The 18,642-nt window shown below is 50.6% G+C and overlaps 1 protein-coding gene across 1 annotated transcript in view; it reads right to left on the reverse strand.

The window, feature by feature from the left end:
* The window catches only part of AFAP1 (actin filament associated protein 1), an 82,421-nt gene that overhangs the window by 62,623 nt on the left and 1,156 nt on the right, over positions 1–18,642 (reverse strand). The window contains exons 2-3 of the mRNA XM_028088788.2: positions 12,781–12,909; positions 11,272–11,369 (exon numbers count right to left, since the gene is read on the reverse strand). Coding sequence (XP_027944589.1) covers positions 11,272–11,369; positions 12,781–12,907 — 225 coding nt within the window. The 5' untranslated portion in view covers positions 12,908–12,909. The remainder of the gene's footprint in view (positions 1–11,271; positions 11,370–12,780; positions 12,910–18,642) is intronic.

The following is an 18,642-nucleotide window of genomic DNA, read 5'->3' on the forward strand; positions in this document are numbered from 1 at the left end:
CACGGTTTCCTGTTGGACTCTGGGACTGAGACACTCGGGTTTGGAAGCCATGACTGAGAACACACAAGAGTCAGCAGGACTGTCCAAATGTGAAGCCCCCTCTCCTCTCACTAGTGCACACTGACCTCTCGTCCCATGGACACCTAGGAGCCTGCTGCTCCTATCACTCACTGGCCCTCATGCTAACAGCAGGGTTAGAAGGGAAGGGCAAGGAAAGCCAGCATTTGCCAAACACCTCCTACCTGCCTGCCTGGCACTGTACTAAGCACTTCTGCACTGGCCCCAGGTGGCGTCAGGCACCCCTCTCAGGAATCCTGCATGGTAGACATCACCTTACCTCATATGCCACAGACACCGAGTGTGAGGCTCGGGGTCTGCAACAGCCTCCTCGAAATCGGGGGCTAGTAGATGACAGAGCCGGCTTCTCCAGCACCAGGTCTGTCCACTACAGCCATCTTTCTGTTCAGATTTGCCTCCTTCCTTTTGTAACTAGCTCACACAACCTATGTTCTATGCACAAATTGGAAAGACGTCACTGAGAAGGGAACAGAACAGCAACCCCAAACTGAAGATCTACCAAGTTCAGTTTCCAAGCAGAACACTGTTCCAAAGAAATCAGAAGGATTTATACCCACATAAACTCGCTAGGATGTGAAACAACTCAGCTCCGAATCCAAGAAGCCCTTTGTGAATGACTAACCACCCTCTGTGCATCCAACCCACTCCTTCCTCCCGCCAGATGAAGGGTCATTTACACAATCTTCCTCCATCTGCTGGAGCCCAGTTATCTCCCCTCCGCCCCCAAGCCTGCGCCCCGGGCTAAATAACCCCGGCCCCTCGCACGCCTTCCACCAGGCTGCCTTCCTAACTATCGTCCTTCTGTGGTCGAACTCTGGACGGTACCCAGCTCCTTCATATCCTCCCGAAGAGGCAGTGCTTAAAACGGAACCTGATACACGGTGCTCAGCCCCAGGCAAGGTCTGAACAGGAGGCCGTGCCCGGGTTAAAATCTCTGCTTGTTGCTTTTGGAAAAGAGCAGCTCGATTCACTGAGCGTCTTTATTCATGAAACAGAGAGTGCTTCAACTTCCTCCTGGTATGTCGAAAACAGTCCAATTATTCCTGTCCTGGGAAAGCACTACGAATTGCTGAACCAGACAAATGTCTGTGAAATAGCACAGACCCCCTTCCTAGGGCTACGGGAAACGCAAAGGTGCACCGGGGGAGGCGCCTGCTTCCTAGCGGATTGGCTTTGGGACCCTGCTGGTGGCCGTGCGTTTGGGGCAGCTTTTCAACGGGTACGCCCTTAGATCCAGTAAGTCTACTTCTAGAAACACATGCCAAGAGGTCAACTGGTCAGGTGAGCAAAAACGTACACAGATGTTCAATAAAAGATGGTTTAGCAAAATCTAAAAACAATCTACATCTTCACCAAGCGAAGAAGGTGTGCGGATTCCTTCACGTGCAGACGTTGGAAAGGACAGAGCTTCCGCACTGTCGTCGTTTGCGGGAAGACCCTCCACCAAGACACCGTTAAGTGAGAGAAAATGGGTACGCTAGGAGCCCTTGATATGTGTGTGTTTAGGCTCAAAGGCAGGAGGTCATCCAGCAAAACATTAACAAGAGGTTGCATAACCCTATGGCTTGGCTCTCCTGCATAATACTTGTCATTTTTAAAATTTAAAAATTTGTCATTTTTAATATCAGAAAAAAATTAAACTATTTTTGCTTTGAAGTAATATCCCTCAAAAATGAATTCTTTTTTTAAATAGATTTTAATTTTTATTCATTTGCCACAGAGAGAGAGAGACAGAGTGCATGTGCACAAGCAGGGGGGAACGGCAGGCAGAGGGAGAAGCAGACTCCCTGCGATGCAGGACTCGATCCCAGGACCCTGGGATCATGACGTGAGCCGAAGGCAGATGCTTTACGACTGAGCCACCCAGGCATCCCTCAAAAATGAATTCTTATAGAGGAACACCTTCTCTCTCCAAAGGAGACCCACACTCCACTCCCAAATACCACCTACCCTTGAAATTCTGGGTTTTAGACACTTAAGCAGAGGAATTGCAGCTTATTAAAGGGAAGTGGGGGGCAGGCTGAAAAAAGGTCCCCGAACTGTTAGTACCCATTTCTTCCAGGGGAGGAACTTCTTTCAGAGCCTTTCCAATAGGTAAGAATTCACTGAAATCACCATTAACAGGGATTTTTAAAAGTACAAAGCAGGGAAGACAGATTTCCAAAGGGGATCATGGAAAACCAGAGAAAGCAGAGGACAGGCAGGAAGCATGAGTGTAGCATGAAGAGGTGAAGCTTGACTCCCCCCACACACTGCGTGCGGGGCCAGCGCCGTCCTGGGCGGAGTGACCTCCCCGTAACTCTGGGCCCCGATGTCCTCACTCGTGAATGAGGGCGCCTCTGATGTCCATCCCAGCTCTGAGATTCTCGCTCTGCTCTTCTTATCAAGTTGCAGCTCAGCAGGCCACAATGCCAACTTGACCAGTCTTGAGACCTTAGCGAGAGCTGATGTTGGGGCCTCGTTAAACGGTAATGACATGATCGCCATTGGCCAGGGCAGGTGCTGCAGTGTCCCTTCTCCCGATGACACCGCACACCAGCGTGGCACCACTCCCGCTGGACTGGGCGACTCCCCCTCAACACCAGAAGACACTGAGCCTGCGCATGGAGCCTGACTGCTGTACTGCTCCTGTCACCCCTGTTTCCTGCACTGGCTCCCACAAAACACTCCAACCACCACAGCCTCTGAGGAGACCGGAGAAGAAACGTGGGAAACCATCCTTCCCGAGGAAGGACTGCTGGTGGCCCGGCTGTGCCCTAGACATAAAAGATGGGAACGGCACAGTGCCAGTCACTAGGCAAGGTCAAATGCACTGAAACACTTCTGCAGATTCGGCCGTCAGTGGAAGTAACTCTGTAGTTTAGGGACTCTTACCTGCCCTAAGGGAAGCTTCTCCTGCCAGGGGTCCACGTCTCACTAGAGAAGCCCGCACCTACAACTGGGTAGGAACACAACCTACAGGTGTATTGCATTGGCCGTAACTGAACTCCCATCTTTTCGGAAAGAAAACCCCATTGGTATTTGCCTTTGCCAATTTAAGGAGAAGCCGGACAGAGACATATTTTCCCACTGATAATAATAATAATATTATAATAATATAATAATAATAACTGTTATGTTTATATAATTATATAAATATATGGTAGAAACATGATTATCATTGTTATTACGACTATTTGAGCAAAAGAACAACGATGCCTAGCGTTTACTGTTTGCCTGCCATGTGGCAGACGCCGCTCTGGGATACTTTATGGAGATTTTTCTCCTGTTCAGAAATTAACACTGAGATGTTGGCATTTTGATTGATTTTACAAAGGAGGGAACGGAGGCTCAGGAGGTGAGAGGCCCCAACAGCGTCACACGTGTGCAGAGCTGACTGGTGGAGGAGCTGGAAGTCTGCCAGAGTGGCCTGGGCGCTGAGCTGGAGGCCGGGGAACAGCACGCACCGCATTTCTGTGCCACGACTGTATCCTGCAGCATACATACTGCTGCTGCGCCGGCTGCTGCACCTGCTGTGTCTGCTGCTGCACCTGCTCCTACACCTGCTGCTATGTCTGCTGCACCTGCTGTGTCTGCTGCTATGCCTGCTGCTGTGCCTGCTGCTACATCTGCTGTGCCTGCTGCTGCACCTGCCACACCTGCTGCTGCACCTGTGTCTGCTGCTGCACCTGCTCCTACACCTGCTATGTCTGCTGCACCTGCTGCTATGTCTCCTGCACCTACTATGTCTGCTGCTACGCCTGTTGCTGCGCCAGCTGCTACATCTGCTGTGCCTGCTGCTGCGCCTGCTGCGCCTGCTGCATCCACTGCTGTGCCTGCTGCTATATCTGCTGCGCCTGCTGCACCTGCTGCGCCTGCTGCTGCACCTGCTGCGCCTGCTGCTGCACCTGCTGTGTCTGCTGCTATCCCTGCTGCTGCTCCTGCTGCATCTGCTGCTATCCCTCCTGCTGCGCCTGCTGCTATCCCTGCTGCTGCGCCTGCTGCGTCTGCTATCCCTGCTGCTGCGCCTGCTGCTGCGCCTGCTGCTACATCTGCTGTGCCTGCTGCTGCACCTGCTGCTATGCCTGCTGCACCTGTTGCATCTCCTGCTGTGCCTGCTGCTGCACCTGCTGCATCTGCTGCTATCCCTGCTGCTATGCCTGCTGCTACATCTGGTGCGCCTGCTGCTGCACCTGCTGCACCTGTTGCTGCGCCTGCTGCACCTGCTGCGTCCCCTGCTGTGTCTGCTGCTGCACCTGCTGCGTCTGCTGCTATCCCTGCTGCTGCGCCTGCTGCGACGTCTGCTGTACCTGCTGCGTCTGCTGCTATGCCTGCTGCACCTGCTGCTGCACCTGCTATGCCTGCTGCCGTGTCTGCTGCTGCACCTGCTGCACCTGCTACAGGAACCAACCAGCCCACTGAGCCCACTGGGTCCAACCTGAGCACTTGCATGACAAACACTGTCATTCCCTCCTTCTCTTCAGGAAAGCGGCACGGCTCCCACTCCGTCACCACGGGCATCTGTTCCTCTGCTGCTCCCCAACCTGTTCCCATCACGCAGCCTCTGCACCGGAATCACCAATGAACTAAGAGCCCTGATTCCAGCAGAGGAAAATATCAGCCCAGAATCGAATCGCTTTCTGACTTGAATTCTGTCTATACGGTGGGCCTCCAGACTGTTGTTCTGGTTACAGTGACTGAACTTCCATAACCGACACAAGTACTTTGGAAGCACGGCAGGGCGCCCATGCGGGAATCCAAGCCTCCTATGGGGCGGGGCATCTTTAAGATGGTGGCCACGCCGCTGAGCGAGCCCGAGAAGTGGGGAACAGAATTTTACAGTCTCAGCTGCAAAAGGGGCTCAATCCTAACAGCACGAATTTTGAGTACTTTTCCTGGCAAAATAAAAGTTTTTATCCAAATCACCCTGCTCCCCTCTGCTCCCTACTGAACTTGCATTCCACACAGCACGTGAGTAAACAGCAGGCACCTAACCATGCTGTGAAGCTCCCTCTGGCTTCATTCACGCATGCAGAGAGTGGAAGCCCTATGGGGCTGGGTCGTCTCCCCGCCTCCACCAGCAGGAAGCCATCCACAGGGAAGGCCAACGGTCCAACGGGAGTGTAAACAGGATACGTATCTGGACTGCAGCCACAGATTAAAAATTTAAAAGATGCCGCAGGAATTACACATGAGACTGAACTCCTCCAAAAGACAAGAGGAGAAAAAAAAGAACACATGATTCACGTTCACTCAAAGGATCACGTCTAATTTCACCAGGAAACAAACGGTTCTCTTGTTTTAAAATCTTGGGCTTTTGTCTCAACTCCGCCACTGGAAAAATACTTCATTTTGTCATATAGTCTCAAAGAGCCTCATAATCTCATCTGTCCGACAGAATGCAGTTGCTGTGAAAGTGCTTTAGGTCTCAGGGCAGGCAGCAGGCGACGGGGGGGCCCACATGCTCACAGTTCCAGAGACAGAGGCAGGAAGCAGAGTGGGGGCGGGCGGAGGAGGGGGTAGTGCTCATGGGGACGGAGTTTCAGCTGGGGAAGATGGAAAAGTTCTGGAAACGAAGGGTGGGGGTGGCTGCACGACACTCTGAAGCACTTACTGCCACCCAACTGGACACCTGGCAGTGGTTAAGATGGTAAAGCTTATGTTATGAATATCTTACCACAATTAAAAAAAAAAAACCTTCATTATCATCTGCTGACATAATAAGCGATCACATTTATATAAACTCTGGCCCTAAAATATCAAAGAGCTTAGCTGCTCTCCCACACCCCATCCGAACACCATATAGATGCCCTGCCATTAAATGATCAAATAAAAATATTTCTAAATGCCTCGACTGGGTTAGCAGAGCCCCAGAAGGAGTCCACCTTGCTCTCTTCTCTCAACCGTAAAGATCTGAGAGACCCCTGGCCTGGGCTCAGTGCTGTTCTGAGAGGGGGGGGAGGAAGGAGGCACCACAGGGGGTGTGGCTCTGGCCCCCTGGGAAACCACCGCCTGAGCATGGGCACCAGCCAGCAGCAACGTCCACACGGACGGGATCCGTTCCCTAGGGAGGTGGCCGCTACTCACACACGCTCCACACCCGCACTCCACACAGGGTACAGCAGCAGGATAGCTGCGCACTCTCGGCGTGGAACGAAACAAACCTCTTCCCGACAGGCTTTGACTAAACGCACGCATATCTGGGCCTATTCCAGTCTCCTGTCGGAAAGCGAGGGAGCTCAAGCAGAAGGTCAAACACGTCGTGTACCACACCTGCCATTTCCAGGATTCGGGAGAAGTTCTGCACGCACACACAGCCCATAACCCCACACTCTTGTGAGCATTTGAAAAGGTTGGCCACGCTGAAGGGCCACCGGGTCTCATGGGACACCCTCGGCTGTCACCGCGTTCACTCCCAGGCCCGGACAGAGAAGAAACACTCCAATGTGCCCTCCGTGCACGGAGGCATCGTCAACGTCACAAGACTGACGTTTGGACATGCCCCCCACCCTTGACAAGCCGTCAGCGTTTTCCACTGCACAGCTCCAGGAACACAAAGCAGCATAGAAACAAACACCATCTCCAACAGGTGAACATTTAGTTGAATTAAAAGAATGTGAAAGTGAGGCCCTGCTGTTAGGTCAGTGGGTGTAAAGTCTCCGTTACCAAGACGAACATATCTTAGAGATCCCTCGGGGAGGAGGGATGGCAGAAGATGGTTAGTGGTAGTTGCAGGAAGCCCTGCTGGGCACTAGAAGGGCTAAAAAGGTCAAAGATAACTCATCTCCTAGAGTCTGCAGCACCATTCGGTGTGAGAGGAGGCAGCCCGCATTCTGTCCCGGGCCACAGAAGAAGCAGCAGGGAAGAGCAGTTCAAATGGAGAAGACCTGGTGGGAATGTCATTCATCTTACACTGAAACTCGTCCTTCAGCCATCCTCAGTGGTGTTGGGGATGCCCGCGGGCCCCTCGTGGCTGGCCCCTGCAGCGTGGCAGCCTCATTGGCAGACCCTGCCCGAATCCCATTCCCCAGCACAGAGCCGTGGCGTGCCCAGCTCCCGGCCACCCGCATCTTCCTTCGTGTACCCTCCCCACCTGGTCATGCCATCTCTGGCCCAGCACGTGTGAATTCTCCTGAAAGTCAACCTGCCGACAGCAAAGGACTGACCGGCCACAGCCAATTCACCAGGGGCAGAGTGAATCTACCCAATGACCGCCTTACTTGCTGAATAGTGAATTCACTGAAAACTATCAGGAAACTACAGTAGAACCATCGTAACCAGTCTCCGCTTCCCTGACTTGCTAAAGTGACAGATGTTCTTCGTTCCCTCTGCAAAAGCCCTGACAGATGTCTGTAAAATGCTAAACATTCATGGTCAATGACAGGCTCCCCTCCAGAGTGCCCTGTATTAAGAGTCCCCTCAGCTGAGCTGCACGTTTACCAAGAGTCAGCCTTGTTCTGTAAATGCTTGTACTTATTATTATAGTTATTTACGTTAACTCAATTAGCTATTACATAAATAAACCAGTGAAATAATGAGTGCAAAAGGAGAGGCGATAACTCTCTGAGATGACTCTCTTTAGAAAGCTTCAGTCAAGGGGCGCCTGGCTGGCTCAGTCAGTAAAGCGGGTGACTCTTCATCTCGGGGTCGTGAGTTCAAGCCCCATGTTAAGTATAGAAATTACACAAAAATAAAATATTTTTTAAAGAAAAAAGGGGCGCCTGGGTGGCTCAGTTGGTTAAGCATCTGCCTTCGGCTCAGGTCATGATCCCGGGGTCCTAGGATCGAGTCCCATGTCTGGCTCCCTGCTCAGTGGGGAGTCTGCTTCTCCTTCTCCCTCTGCCTCTCCCCCTGCTCATGCTCTCTCTTGTGCATGCATGTGCTCTCTCTCTCTCTCAAATACATAAATAAAATCTTAAAAAAAAAAAAGAAAGCTTTGGTCAAGACAAACCATGAAGGAAGAAAAGAAAATCCAATCAGGGTGGGCACATCAACTAGGAAAGAACAGCACAGCACTCAAAGCTTCAGGGGCTCCAAACTCAGGCGGGGTCATGAGTGTCTACGTTTCACTCCACTTTAAGGAAACAAAAACTGGAAATCGCTAACTGCCACAGGTATATGCAGAAAAGAAGCAGGCTACAGTGCGGAGACCCATACTCAAGGAATGTAGCCCCTGGCCCCATGTCGGAACCCCAGGAGTTTAGGGGACAGGAAACTCTCTAGATACTCATGTATTAGGCACCAGTCAGGAGAAATTACCTATTGGTCAGATTCCTACCCAAAAATTATTTGTTTAAACTTCAAATATTTAAGTATTTAAATATTCAAATATTTAAAGCCGATATTTTTGCTAACCAAGTACCATCAGTAGGAGGGCTTCTCATGTTCCTTAAACCAGGACACTCTGCCATGTTGCAACCAAAGGCAGGGACAGGGCATAAGCCGGGCACAGCGAGAGACGAGGACAGGGGAGAGAGAAAGGAACACAAACAAATGGAGGAACAGCAAACCGTATTTGAGGAAAAAAATCAATGGAAAAGGATTAACTATTCAGTGGTCAAAAATGGTAGAAAATATTGGCTATTTGAGGAGTGTGCTTCATCTGAGATTGGCACTGAGAGTGACAGTCCCTGCACCTAGCCTAGACTGTATGGGACGTGCGTCTCAGTCCAGACCAGGTACATGGCACTTGACGAGGCACCGGAGGGTCCATGAAGTTCACAGAAGCCTCCCCACTCTGCTGGCTGCCCCCAGACGTCTGCAGCCTGGAAACCCCTTTCCCAACGTGCGCTATGGGACGCAGCGCGCTGAGACGGTGGGAGGGCCGTAGGCTCGGGCAAGCTGAGGAGGGAAAGCACGGCGAGCCAGAAGATAAAACCCAGAAACGAACGAACTGCCGTCCGCTCACCCCGCTCTTTCTCTTTCAGACAGACGATGTTGGTGAGGATTCATGTTGTGCACCAACACTTCTGGGCTACAGTTTTGCATTGTATTTAAAACAACGGGGCACCTGGGTGGGTCAGTGGTTAAGCGTCTGCCTTTGGCTCAGGTCATGATCCCCGGGTCCTGGGATCGGGCCCCGCATCGGGCTCCCCACTTAGCGAGGAGCTTGCTTCTCTCTCTCCCCTCTGTTCCTCCCTCTTGCTCATGAACTCTCTCTCAAATAAATAAATAAAATCTTAAAAACAATTTTAAAAAAAGTTTAAAAAATAACAATACAAAAACAAATAATGCATGGAAAAATGAAAGCCAATCAAGTCAGTTTCTGTAACAGGATAAGTTAAAAAAAAAAAAAGGAAAATAATTAAAAAGAAGCTTATAAAGAGGGAAAAATACATAACAAATAATGTTAAAAAGATAAAAACAGCATATAAAAATCATACATTTAATATACTCTCAATTGCAGACAGATTAAATGTATAAAACAACAGATAAATAGCGAAGGTCTCCTTTTCCTCATCCCCAGCCTTGCGAACCAGTGTACACAGGGCACTCAGCACATCTCCATTTGGACTAGAGGCCCGTGGCCCTGCCCCGGCTCAGCACAGGTGAAGGAAGTTGGTGGCTGTCCCAGAAAGAAGGAAACGTAGATGACTTTTATGTACTTTTAGGGCTTCCCCCCCCCAATTTTCTACAGTGATCTTGTTGAAAACGCAGCACTTACGGCCCCACGCAGACCTAGCGGATCAGAAGGTTCGTTTTCACAAGATCCCCAGGGATTCGGGGAACGTGAAGGTTGCTCTATATGGTAGCAGCCAGCTCTCACGCAGAGCATCGATCCGCGAGACCCTGCTCTAAGCACTCGAGGCCTCACGGTTATCCCAGCGCATGGCCCCACCACGACAGCCTCTCAGGAACGCTGCGTCGGCAGCACAGAGACACTACGGTTACCGTGCAGTCATACAAGGACATGGCCGAGTGAGTGGCAGCTGAGCTCTGTGTCCTGCCGCCTCCCTGGACCCCGGCTCGGGAGCAGGCTTCCGCTTCCCGACACAACCTTCTCTGATCCGCGAGGTAGACTTGCCTCAGCTTTGCGGCCACACCACCGAAGTAGTATTGTTGAGAAAAGACTGCATTTGAATCCAAAGAAGCTGTTACCATTCTTGCCTTTTCCTCCCTACTGTATGGTCTTGAACAAATCACGTATATTCATTGATCCTAAATTTCCTTGTCTGGAAACTGGGTATTCATACTCTTCACATGTAGGAGTTCTCTGAGTTCAAGCTGTGAGGATTACATGAAATTACAAGTGAAAAAGTAACAAGCCTGGTGTGTAATACACGGTAGGGACCCAGTGAGGGCTAATGTCCTCTATCCCCTTCTAAAATGATAATTAACGCGTGTCTACTGGACACCAGCCACCATGCTGCGGCGCAAGCAGAGCTGGAGGTAAATGGGACCCGGCCCCGCTCTCCTGCAGTCCTTGTCCTGGTGGCAAGATGAAGAAATGACTCATACAAGGGGCGCCTGGGTAGCTCAGTTGGTTAAGCATCTGCCTTTGGCTCAGGTAATGATCTCAGGGTCCTGGGCCCAAGCCCCACATCAGGCTTCCTGCTCAGTGGGGGTGTGCTTCTCCCTCTCCCCCTACTCCTGCTCTCTCTCTCATGGCTCTCTCTCTTATAAATAAGTAAAATCTTTTAGAGATTTTACATACAGAAAGCAAACATTACAAAGAATTTCCAAGTCACTGTGTTTGTTCTGATTTTGAATGAAAGTCAAATTTTCCTGAGTAAGCAAATGAGCCAACAGCAAAAGGCAGAGAACGCTAAATGGCACATGTGAGCATCCCAAGACTGCAAAGGTGGCAAAAGAACTCCAAAACACACTCTGAATGCATAACATCACATATGTGTATGTATGTTTTATCCCAGAAGAAGCATAACAATGAATATTAAAGTTGTAGACTCTGGTATTCAAATCCAGAGTTAGCCCAAGAGAGGGTCAAGTCCCCCAGTGGCTCTGTGCCATTGATGTGCCTGCTAAAGCCTCTGGAAAATCTAACTTAAGAACAGATTTCCATGGACCTGTAGCTCCAGCAATTTTCAAGGAGACACCAGCCTCCCATTTGGCTATTACCAGCAGCCCTAGAAACCCACTCAAAGGAGAGACTCTAGCAAGAGATGGCCTCCTTTCCTCGAGATCTGGGCTGTTACCACCTGCCTGGAGCCCCGAGTGGCCCAGGGGCCCAGCAGCTCTGCAGGACCGTGCACTCACCAGCCACGGCTGAGGGATCTCCGGCAAAGGCATCTGGGGAGGAGCCGGCAGGCTGTTGGGGGTCTCTTGCCTCTGAGCGTGGTCCTTCACTTCGAAACCTGTAAGCATCAACCAAAACCACAGAACTGGATGAGGAGGAGAAGGGTGTGGACGGTGCCGCCGGCAGCTATCCCTCCCTCAGCCCCATGGTGAACGCCGGGCGGATATCTGTTTCCTCTAAGCCCGTACAGCAATCCTATTACTCTTCTCCAGGTGGGGAATCTATGGCTCGAAAAAACAAAGAGAGGTTGCAGAACTAATCGAAACATTAGCGGTGGAAATGATGGAGCCGGCACGGAAGCCTGCGTTCCTCCAATGCTACTCGGCCTCGGAAAGGTGAGCTGCCCTGCCTTGAACTTCCACTCCGGTCAGGACTTACCCATGGACTAAGGGGCGGGGGTGGCCCCGGGAAGCAGTACGTTTGTATCAGGCGCCCTCTTGACATCAGATACTGGGACATACAGGTCCCTGCGTGTCCCGGCTGCCTTAAGCTCACGCTCCCAGCGCAGCCGTACTCAAGTTGAGAAGACAAGTGTGTACCCAAGTAACTTAGGACACGTGGTGAGCACTGTGTCAGCAAAGGCAGGAAAGGAAGGAACCGGCTTTAATCTGGGTGCAGGACTATTTCCAGGCCAGACCCCCCCCCCGGCAAGACCCACCAGAACAACCGCTCAACAACAGTCACCCGTACCGGGTCACGTGTGATACGCCGGCAGGGAAAGAGCTAGGAAGACACAGAGCCTGACCGCCAGAGGTGCAGTGGGGCATTCTGGCAGAGAACTGGGCACGGTAAAAAAAGGAAAGAGAGAAAAAGAACAAATGGGAATTCTACCACCAAAAACTATCAGCGGACGGGCTCAAGGCTAATGAAAGAGCTCCGAGGACAACGAGTGAGTTGGAAAGCATCGGGAGGCACATGCGGAGAGACAGAGGGTGGGAACCCATCGGGCAGAGGAAGAGGAAAGGGCCCCCGGGAAAGCCAACAGCAGACCCCGAGGCCAGAGGCCCAAGCGGCGCGGTGCGTCCAGGCCAGCAGTGGGTGCTGGCCGAGCAAAGGGAAGAGGCTGAGGGCAGGAGGCTGGGAAGGAGGACCACCTCAACTAACAGGAGCAACAGGGGAGTGGAAAGTCGTGGTGACTGCAGGCCGACCGCGGGTCAGGTACTGTTTGGAGGCACCTTCTGTCGTCTCCTCTGACCCCCAAGACATCCCTCCAAGGCAGAAGCTCCAGGGGAGGAGAGAAGCGGACAGAGATGGAGTAACTGGAGCATGGTCCCCCACTATCCCATCAGCTCCTTAAAGGCTTTGTCCTCCTGCGCCTGGAAACTGCCAGCACCTGGCCCGCGGGGAGACCCTCAGGGACAGTGGGAGGAACAAGTATGTTAATGAGCAAATGAATGTGTCTGAGAAAGATGGTGGATGCGGGATGGTTTAGAGACAAAGGAGACTGGAGGTAGAAAGAGCAGACGCACCTTTGGATGACTGTATCCTCAGCAGGATGTCGGTGATCACTGCCTTTTTCTCCCTGACGGTTGACGTTAGATATTCATGGTCCAGGAGCTCCAGAAAGAGACGAAGTTCAACTATTAACTCTTCCATTGCTGCAAACAGAGGAGAGGGAAGGGGACTGTTAGACCCAGTGGGGTGCAAATGCCACAATATAAACGCATTTCACTTTAGCCTAACTGGATACAGTATTCTAGCGTGAAGAGCAAGTTTGCCGAAGCCAGGTCGACTAAGATGCATGCGTCATCTTCTGGACAAATGCACTGCTCCTTTGCTTTTGCTCTGAGGCAGTCATTTTCATCTAGGAGACGCTCCAAAGCCATGCTGCCAACAGATGGAGTCATGACCCAAAAGCCTGACATCATCATGGTGTCAATTGCATGATATTAAATTTCATTGTCGAGAAGGAGATGGAAGTTTAAAATGCCAAATAGTTTTCAAATAACCACCAGGACGTGGTTTCAGAAACTCAACACCCAACTCTGCCTTTGCAGGGCTGGCTCCATTCCCAGGAAGGCTGTGAGCATGTTTGTGCAGTTAGCAAAGACACCGGATGCCAAGGAGAATTTGGGTGCGGACTCCTGACCATATCTTTTCCTTCTAGGATCATGGCCGACTCAAGACCCGACTACGCGGCTGGAGTCAGCAATTTCCAAATCATGGTGTGAACCTTTCGGGGACCCCGAAACCTTTTACAGCATGCAGGAGGCCCAACTATTTTCATAACACAGAAACACGCATTATTCTCCTTTTCCTGTGTCAGTGGTTAGGGGCTATGCTGCCAGCCTCTTAGCACAAATCAAAGCAGGGACACCAGACTAAACGAGCAGTCACTGTATTCTTCACCACGCACTGACAGTAGAAATGAAAATGTCACACTGTCACTTAAGAGTGTCTTCGATGGAGCGGTACAAAGCGCTGCTTTTATTAAATCTCAGCCCTGGAGGATGCACCTTTTTGGGATCCTGTGTGAGGGAGTATGCAAACTGCCCCTCTCCTGCCAACCAACGGACAATTGCCGTCAGAGGAAAAGCAAGTGTGCGCTGTTTGAGGCGCACGTCAGACTAAGCTGCTTTTCTCATGTGGCCCCAAAGAAGAAATGATACACAAACTACAAGGATGCACACTGAGTGTATGACCGACATCCTCCCAAAAGGGAACAAAGTGACCTTACCATGTCAAGGTAAACAATGACAGCATTGGTTGCCAACGATAAAATTTGAGCTTCCAAACGGAAGTGAGAATTTTGAACACTTGTACCCACCACTGTGAGCATGACAGCTTCTCAGCAGAGACTCTCCTGATCAGATCGGGACAGACACTGGCCAACAGGCTTTTCTGATCTAGTATAATGCGGTATGTCAGCTTTTAGAAGATCCACACCACTCCGTGAACAGTGAGGTCACAAAAATCACACATCGGCGAGGATCCGTCTAACGTACAAAATAAGCGGAAATAGTCTAATGTAACAGAGGATGAAGCATTCTATGATTCAGCTTCAGATTCCAAATAGCAACTAACTTTTAAGAAACTACCCCTTGCCAGTTTTTGGTGTAGTATCAAAGAAGAATATTGACAGTTTTCTGAAGAGGCACTGAAGTACTCTTCTCTATGTATCTGTACGAGCCAGATTTTCTTTATGTGCTTGCTCTAAAACAATGCTCCACAACAATCTGAATGCAGAAACAGATGCGAGAATCTAGCAATCTTTATCAGACCAGATATGGGAGATGCTTGCAGAAATAGAAAACACGCCACTCTCTCACAAATCAGCTTGTTTTGGAAAACGCAGTTACTTTTCATAAATATATTTTAATGAATTAATAAATATCTTAAAAATCTGCCACTTTTTAATTCGAATATGAGAAATGTATACAGATATACCCACATAAATAAAAGCTCTTTGGAATGCTCAATATATATTTTGAGACCAAAAAGTCCCAAGCAAAAAAGTTCAGTCCATGGGATTCTTTCCAAGTCTACAACACTCTTCAGGACTAAAGATATTAACTGAGGCCATGGTGCTGTCACTACCAAAGCTCTCATAATTTTAGGTAAGTCTAGGACAGAGAAATGGCAAATGAGTCCAAAGTGGGCAAGGTGTATTCCTGAGCTGTTCACTTGTCCTAACTGAATGACTTTTTGCTCTATGAAATGAAGAAGTTGGATTAAATAAGTCTTTTAAGGTCCTTTTTCATTAGTAAAACAACTTCTCGATGATTGTAATGGGAAAACAATCTCATCTATCCTCTAAGAATGAAGGGCTGCCAGCATTATTCATAAGAGCCAGAAGGCAGAAACAGCCCGCATATCCACTGATGGATGATGACTGCAGAGAGCGATGTGGTCTCTGTATGTGATGGGGTACCACTCAGCCTTCAGAAGGAAGGGCATTCTGACACCTGCTACAACGCAGACGAACCTTAAGGACACCATGCTGAGTGAAGTAAGCCAGTCACGGAAGGACAGGTACCGTATGATTCCACTTAAACGAGGTACTTAGAGTCGTCGAAGTCATCGAGACAGAAAGTGCAGTGCTGTTTGCTGGGGGCCGAGAGGGAGACTGGGGAGTTAGTGTTCAATGGGTGTCTTCAGTTTGGGGAGATAAGTTACAGTTGGGGAAGATGAAGCAGTTCTGGGACGGATGGTGGTGACGGCCGCATGCCAGGGTGAACGTGTTGAATGACACTGAACTGTACATTCAAAAAGGGTGAAGATGGCAAATTTTATGATACATATATTGTACCACAATAAAAAATATCAACCTCGTCCAGAAATCAATGGGTGGCCATCAGCAGAGATGTTAAAAAATGCTTATGGGCCTATGTGAAACTCACAGCATCCCATCTTCATTCATATATTTTCTTATTAAAAACGCCTCTCTTGTAGCTAGCCAAATGACATTTATCCTGTAAGGTTTCACTTAGGTGCCAGCTCGCAGCATCAAAATGTCTGAAGAGGACCTCAGACTGAGTCTGTCCTGTCTCTGCCCTGAGCTCCCTGACAGACTTCCCATGGAGGACTCACGGAGACCCCTCCCGGCTGGGAGCTGGCCGTAACCATGGTGGGGGACACCTGCCCGGCTGTGCTCCCCGGCTCAGAGACCGGCACCTTCTGCCACACGTGGCCTCTGGGCGGCCACAGCCACCATAGCCACCTCCCACTCCCAGGTTATAACTCTCTGGGCCGCCCTAACCCAAGCTGGCCAGTCCGACTCTCCTTCTGGAGGAGTTTTGCCTGGGACTAGGAACTCGTGGGCAGTTGGGATCTCTGGAGCTGAAGACATGTGGACACAGGAACCAGGTACAGCATGTACGTGCTGGAGGGAGGAGTCAGGACCAGAGGAGGAAAGGACCCGGTTATCAGCACGTGGGGGAGCACAGGCAGACATGCTCAGGCACCAGAGACCGGGTGAGGCGAGAGGAAGAGACAGACAGAAAGACTCTGACGGGCTTCACGAGACCTTCCTGGGCTCTCCTTTGTCACCTGCGCACCTGAACTGCACAGCATACCTGCATTGTTCTAACAAATGTTCATTTCACTGATTTTTACTAAGCTGCCCTGCATGGTTTTCTTTTCACTGAAATCTCAGACCAAGACTGCAAAGCACAAGACAGCTCTCCCCACTGCGGGGTGCAGAACCTCCCAAATCAGAGAGTGTGATCATCAGAAAAGTTACTCCTTTTCAGGATCTTCACAGACTAAACAAGCCACATTCTACCCTTAACTGTCCCTTCAAACACTCAAAGCCCACAGCATCCCCTTTCTCCCAGCCTGCTCTCATTAATCACCCCCAACTGGCTCCTCCCCACGGGGGTCTTCCTAATTACCAAAGTTCCTTTGTCTTGCAGCAGCCAAACCGATAACCGGATATCAAGTGATCTGTGGGTCGGTTTTTGTTTTGTGGCACAATGCGCACAGAAAGCTCGCGAGTCTTGACGCAGAGCTCACAAGTAAAGAACTGACACCTTCTGACGACCCACTACCCACGATGCCCCCTCCTCCCGGGAATGCTGCAGAGACACCTCCCCCCCTCCGACCCCATCCTCAGGGGCATGAGAAGCAAGCAATGGTCTGGTTACCTGTCTTTGAGCAAATGCTCCCCCAGTGGCCTCAAATGCCCGCACTGTGCTAGTCCCTGGACAGGTGTGAGTTCACTTTGCTCCCAGAGACCCCGATGGGTTAGATGGTGTTATCAGCCCCAGTTTACAGCTGAACAAACAGAGGCTCAGAGGGGTTGCCAAAGGCTACAAGACACATAAGTGGCTAAGTCTCTGCAGCTAATAATTTGCTCACAGCCACACGGCAAGACCACAGCAGTGAGAACCTGAGCGCAGATCTAACTCCAAAGGTCCTGCTTCAACCATTGCATGATAATCATTCCATGACTGCTTTCTGAGATGACCCCGACCTGGTGAGATGCCTCAGCCATTTTTTTAAGAGCGATAACATGGTCAGATAAAATTAAGAACACACATCCTAGAAAAAATTAGGAGGGTGATCCATTTCACCAGAGCCTCCACGGTGCCCTGTAGAGTATTATAATCATGTACTGAGCCACCTACCTCCCTCAATGGACTGCCTGTCCTGGTATGCACGGACAGCGTCCCATCATCGTTGGGTTCCTGTGCCCAGCTCATTTGCCCATGAGCTCGGTAAATGCGTGTTGAAGGTAGGGGCATGACATCCCATAGCTCACAGACATGCCACCAAGGCAAGGGAGGAACGAGAAGTTCCTGTACGCAGGCGCCTGGGTGGCTCAGTCAGTTAAGCGTCTGCCTTCGGCTCAGGTCATGATCCCAGGGTCCTGGGATCGAGCCCTGCATCAGGCTCCCTGCTCCTCGGACAGCTTGCTTCTCCCTCTCCCTCTGCCCCCCCCCAATTGTGCTCTCTTTCTCACACTCTTTCTCTCTCAAATAAATAAATAAAAAGAACTTCCTGCACCCAATTTTCAGTTTAAAATTCTTAATATGAACGTGCCTGTCCCGTAAGTCTAGTAGAGTCCAGAAGGAACTGGTACACATATGCTTACAAAGGGGGTGGCGCCGCACGACTCCGGTCTGCAGGACGCCCAGGAGGCATGAGGAGCCCGCATCTGGCGGCACCCCCACGCTGTCTTGCCAGCTCTGAGCCAGCCCTCGTAGCACAGGCACAGCGATCCAGCGTCCAGGGATTCAGGTGAGGTTTTCAGAGACATATCCTAAGTGCTCTTCACCACGTGCCACCCAGGACTTACCTTCCCGATATCTAGCTTTTCCACTGCCTGACACTGGCTCCCTCCGGGGTCTCCAGGGTCAGGAAACACTCACAGGTGCCCCCTGGCCTCCCCCAGCACTCCCAGCCCAAGTCCTCGTTATGATACAGGTCTATGTCCCCCCGCAAAGTTCATCACTCCCTAGAGACGTCGCATAGAGAACGAGAGCTGCCACCAAGCACTGACCACGTGCCAGGCAACACGCTAAGCGCTTCGTTGTCACACTAGCTCTACGACACAGGACTTATTTTCACCATTTTACAGATGAAGAAACTGAGACTGAGAAAGGTTATGTTCTGGTCCAAGGTCACACTGTTCAAAATAAGAGGCAGGATGGGCGCCAGAACCAAATCTGCTTGGTTTCCACGCCTCTGCTCACGACACCACCGCACTGCACGTTTTGCTCATGGTGGACAAGGACGTTCGCTCCCCTTAGGTTATGTTCCTCGGTGTTCGCGCTCAAATAACCGCCTTCCCATGACACGGAGCAGGCTCTCTACACGATCCCATCCTTCAAGGACATTGCTCAAATTGCGCCTTACAGGGTTGTTTCACCAGTGGTTCTGATATTAAA

Source organism: Eumetopias jubatus, unplaced genomic scaffold, assembly GCF_037043125.1.
Source record: "Eumetopias jubatus isolate StellerSeaLion01/CBP00866 unplaced genomic scaffold, mEumJub1_p1.0 scaffold_2, whole genome shotgun sequence".
In the NCBI taxonomy this organism is placed as follows: Eukaryota; Metazoa; Chordata; class Mammalia; order Carnivora; family Otariidae; genus Eumetopias; species Eumetopias jubatus.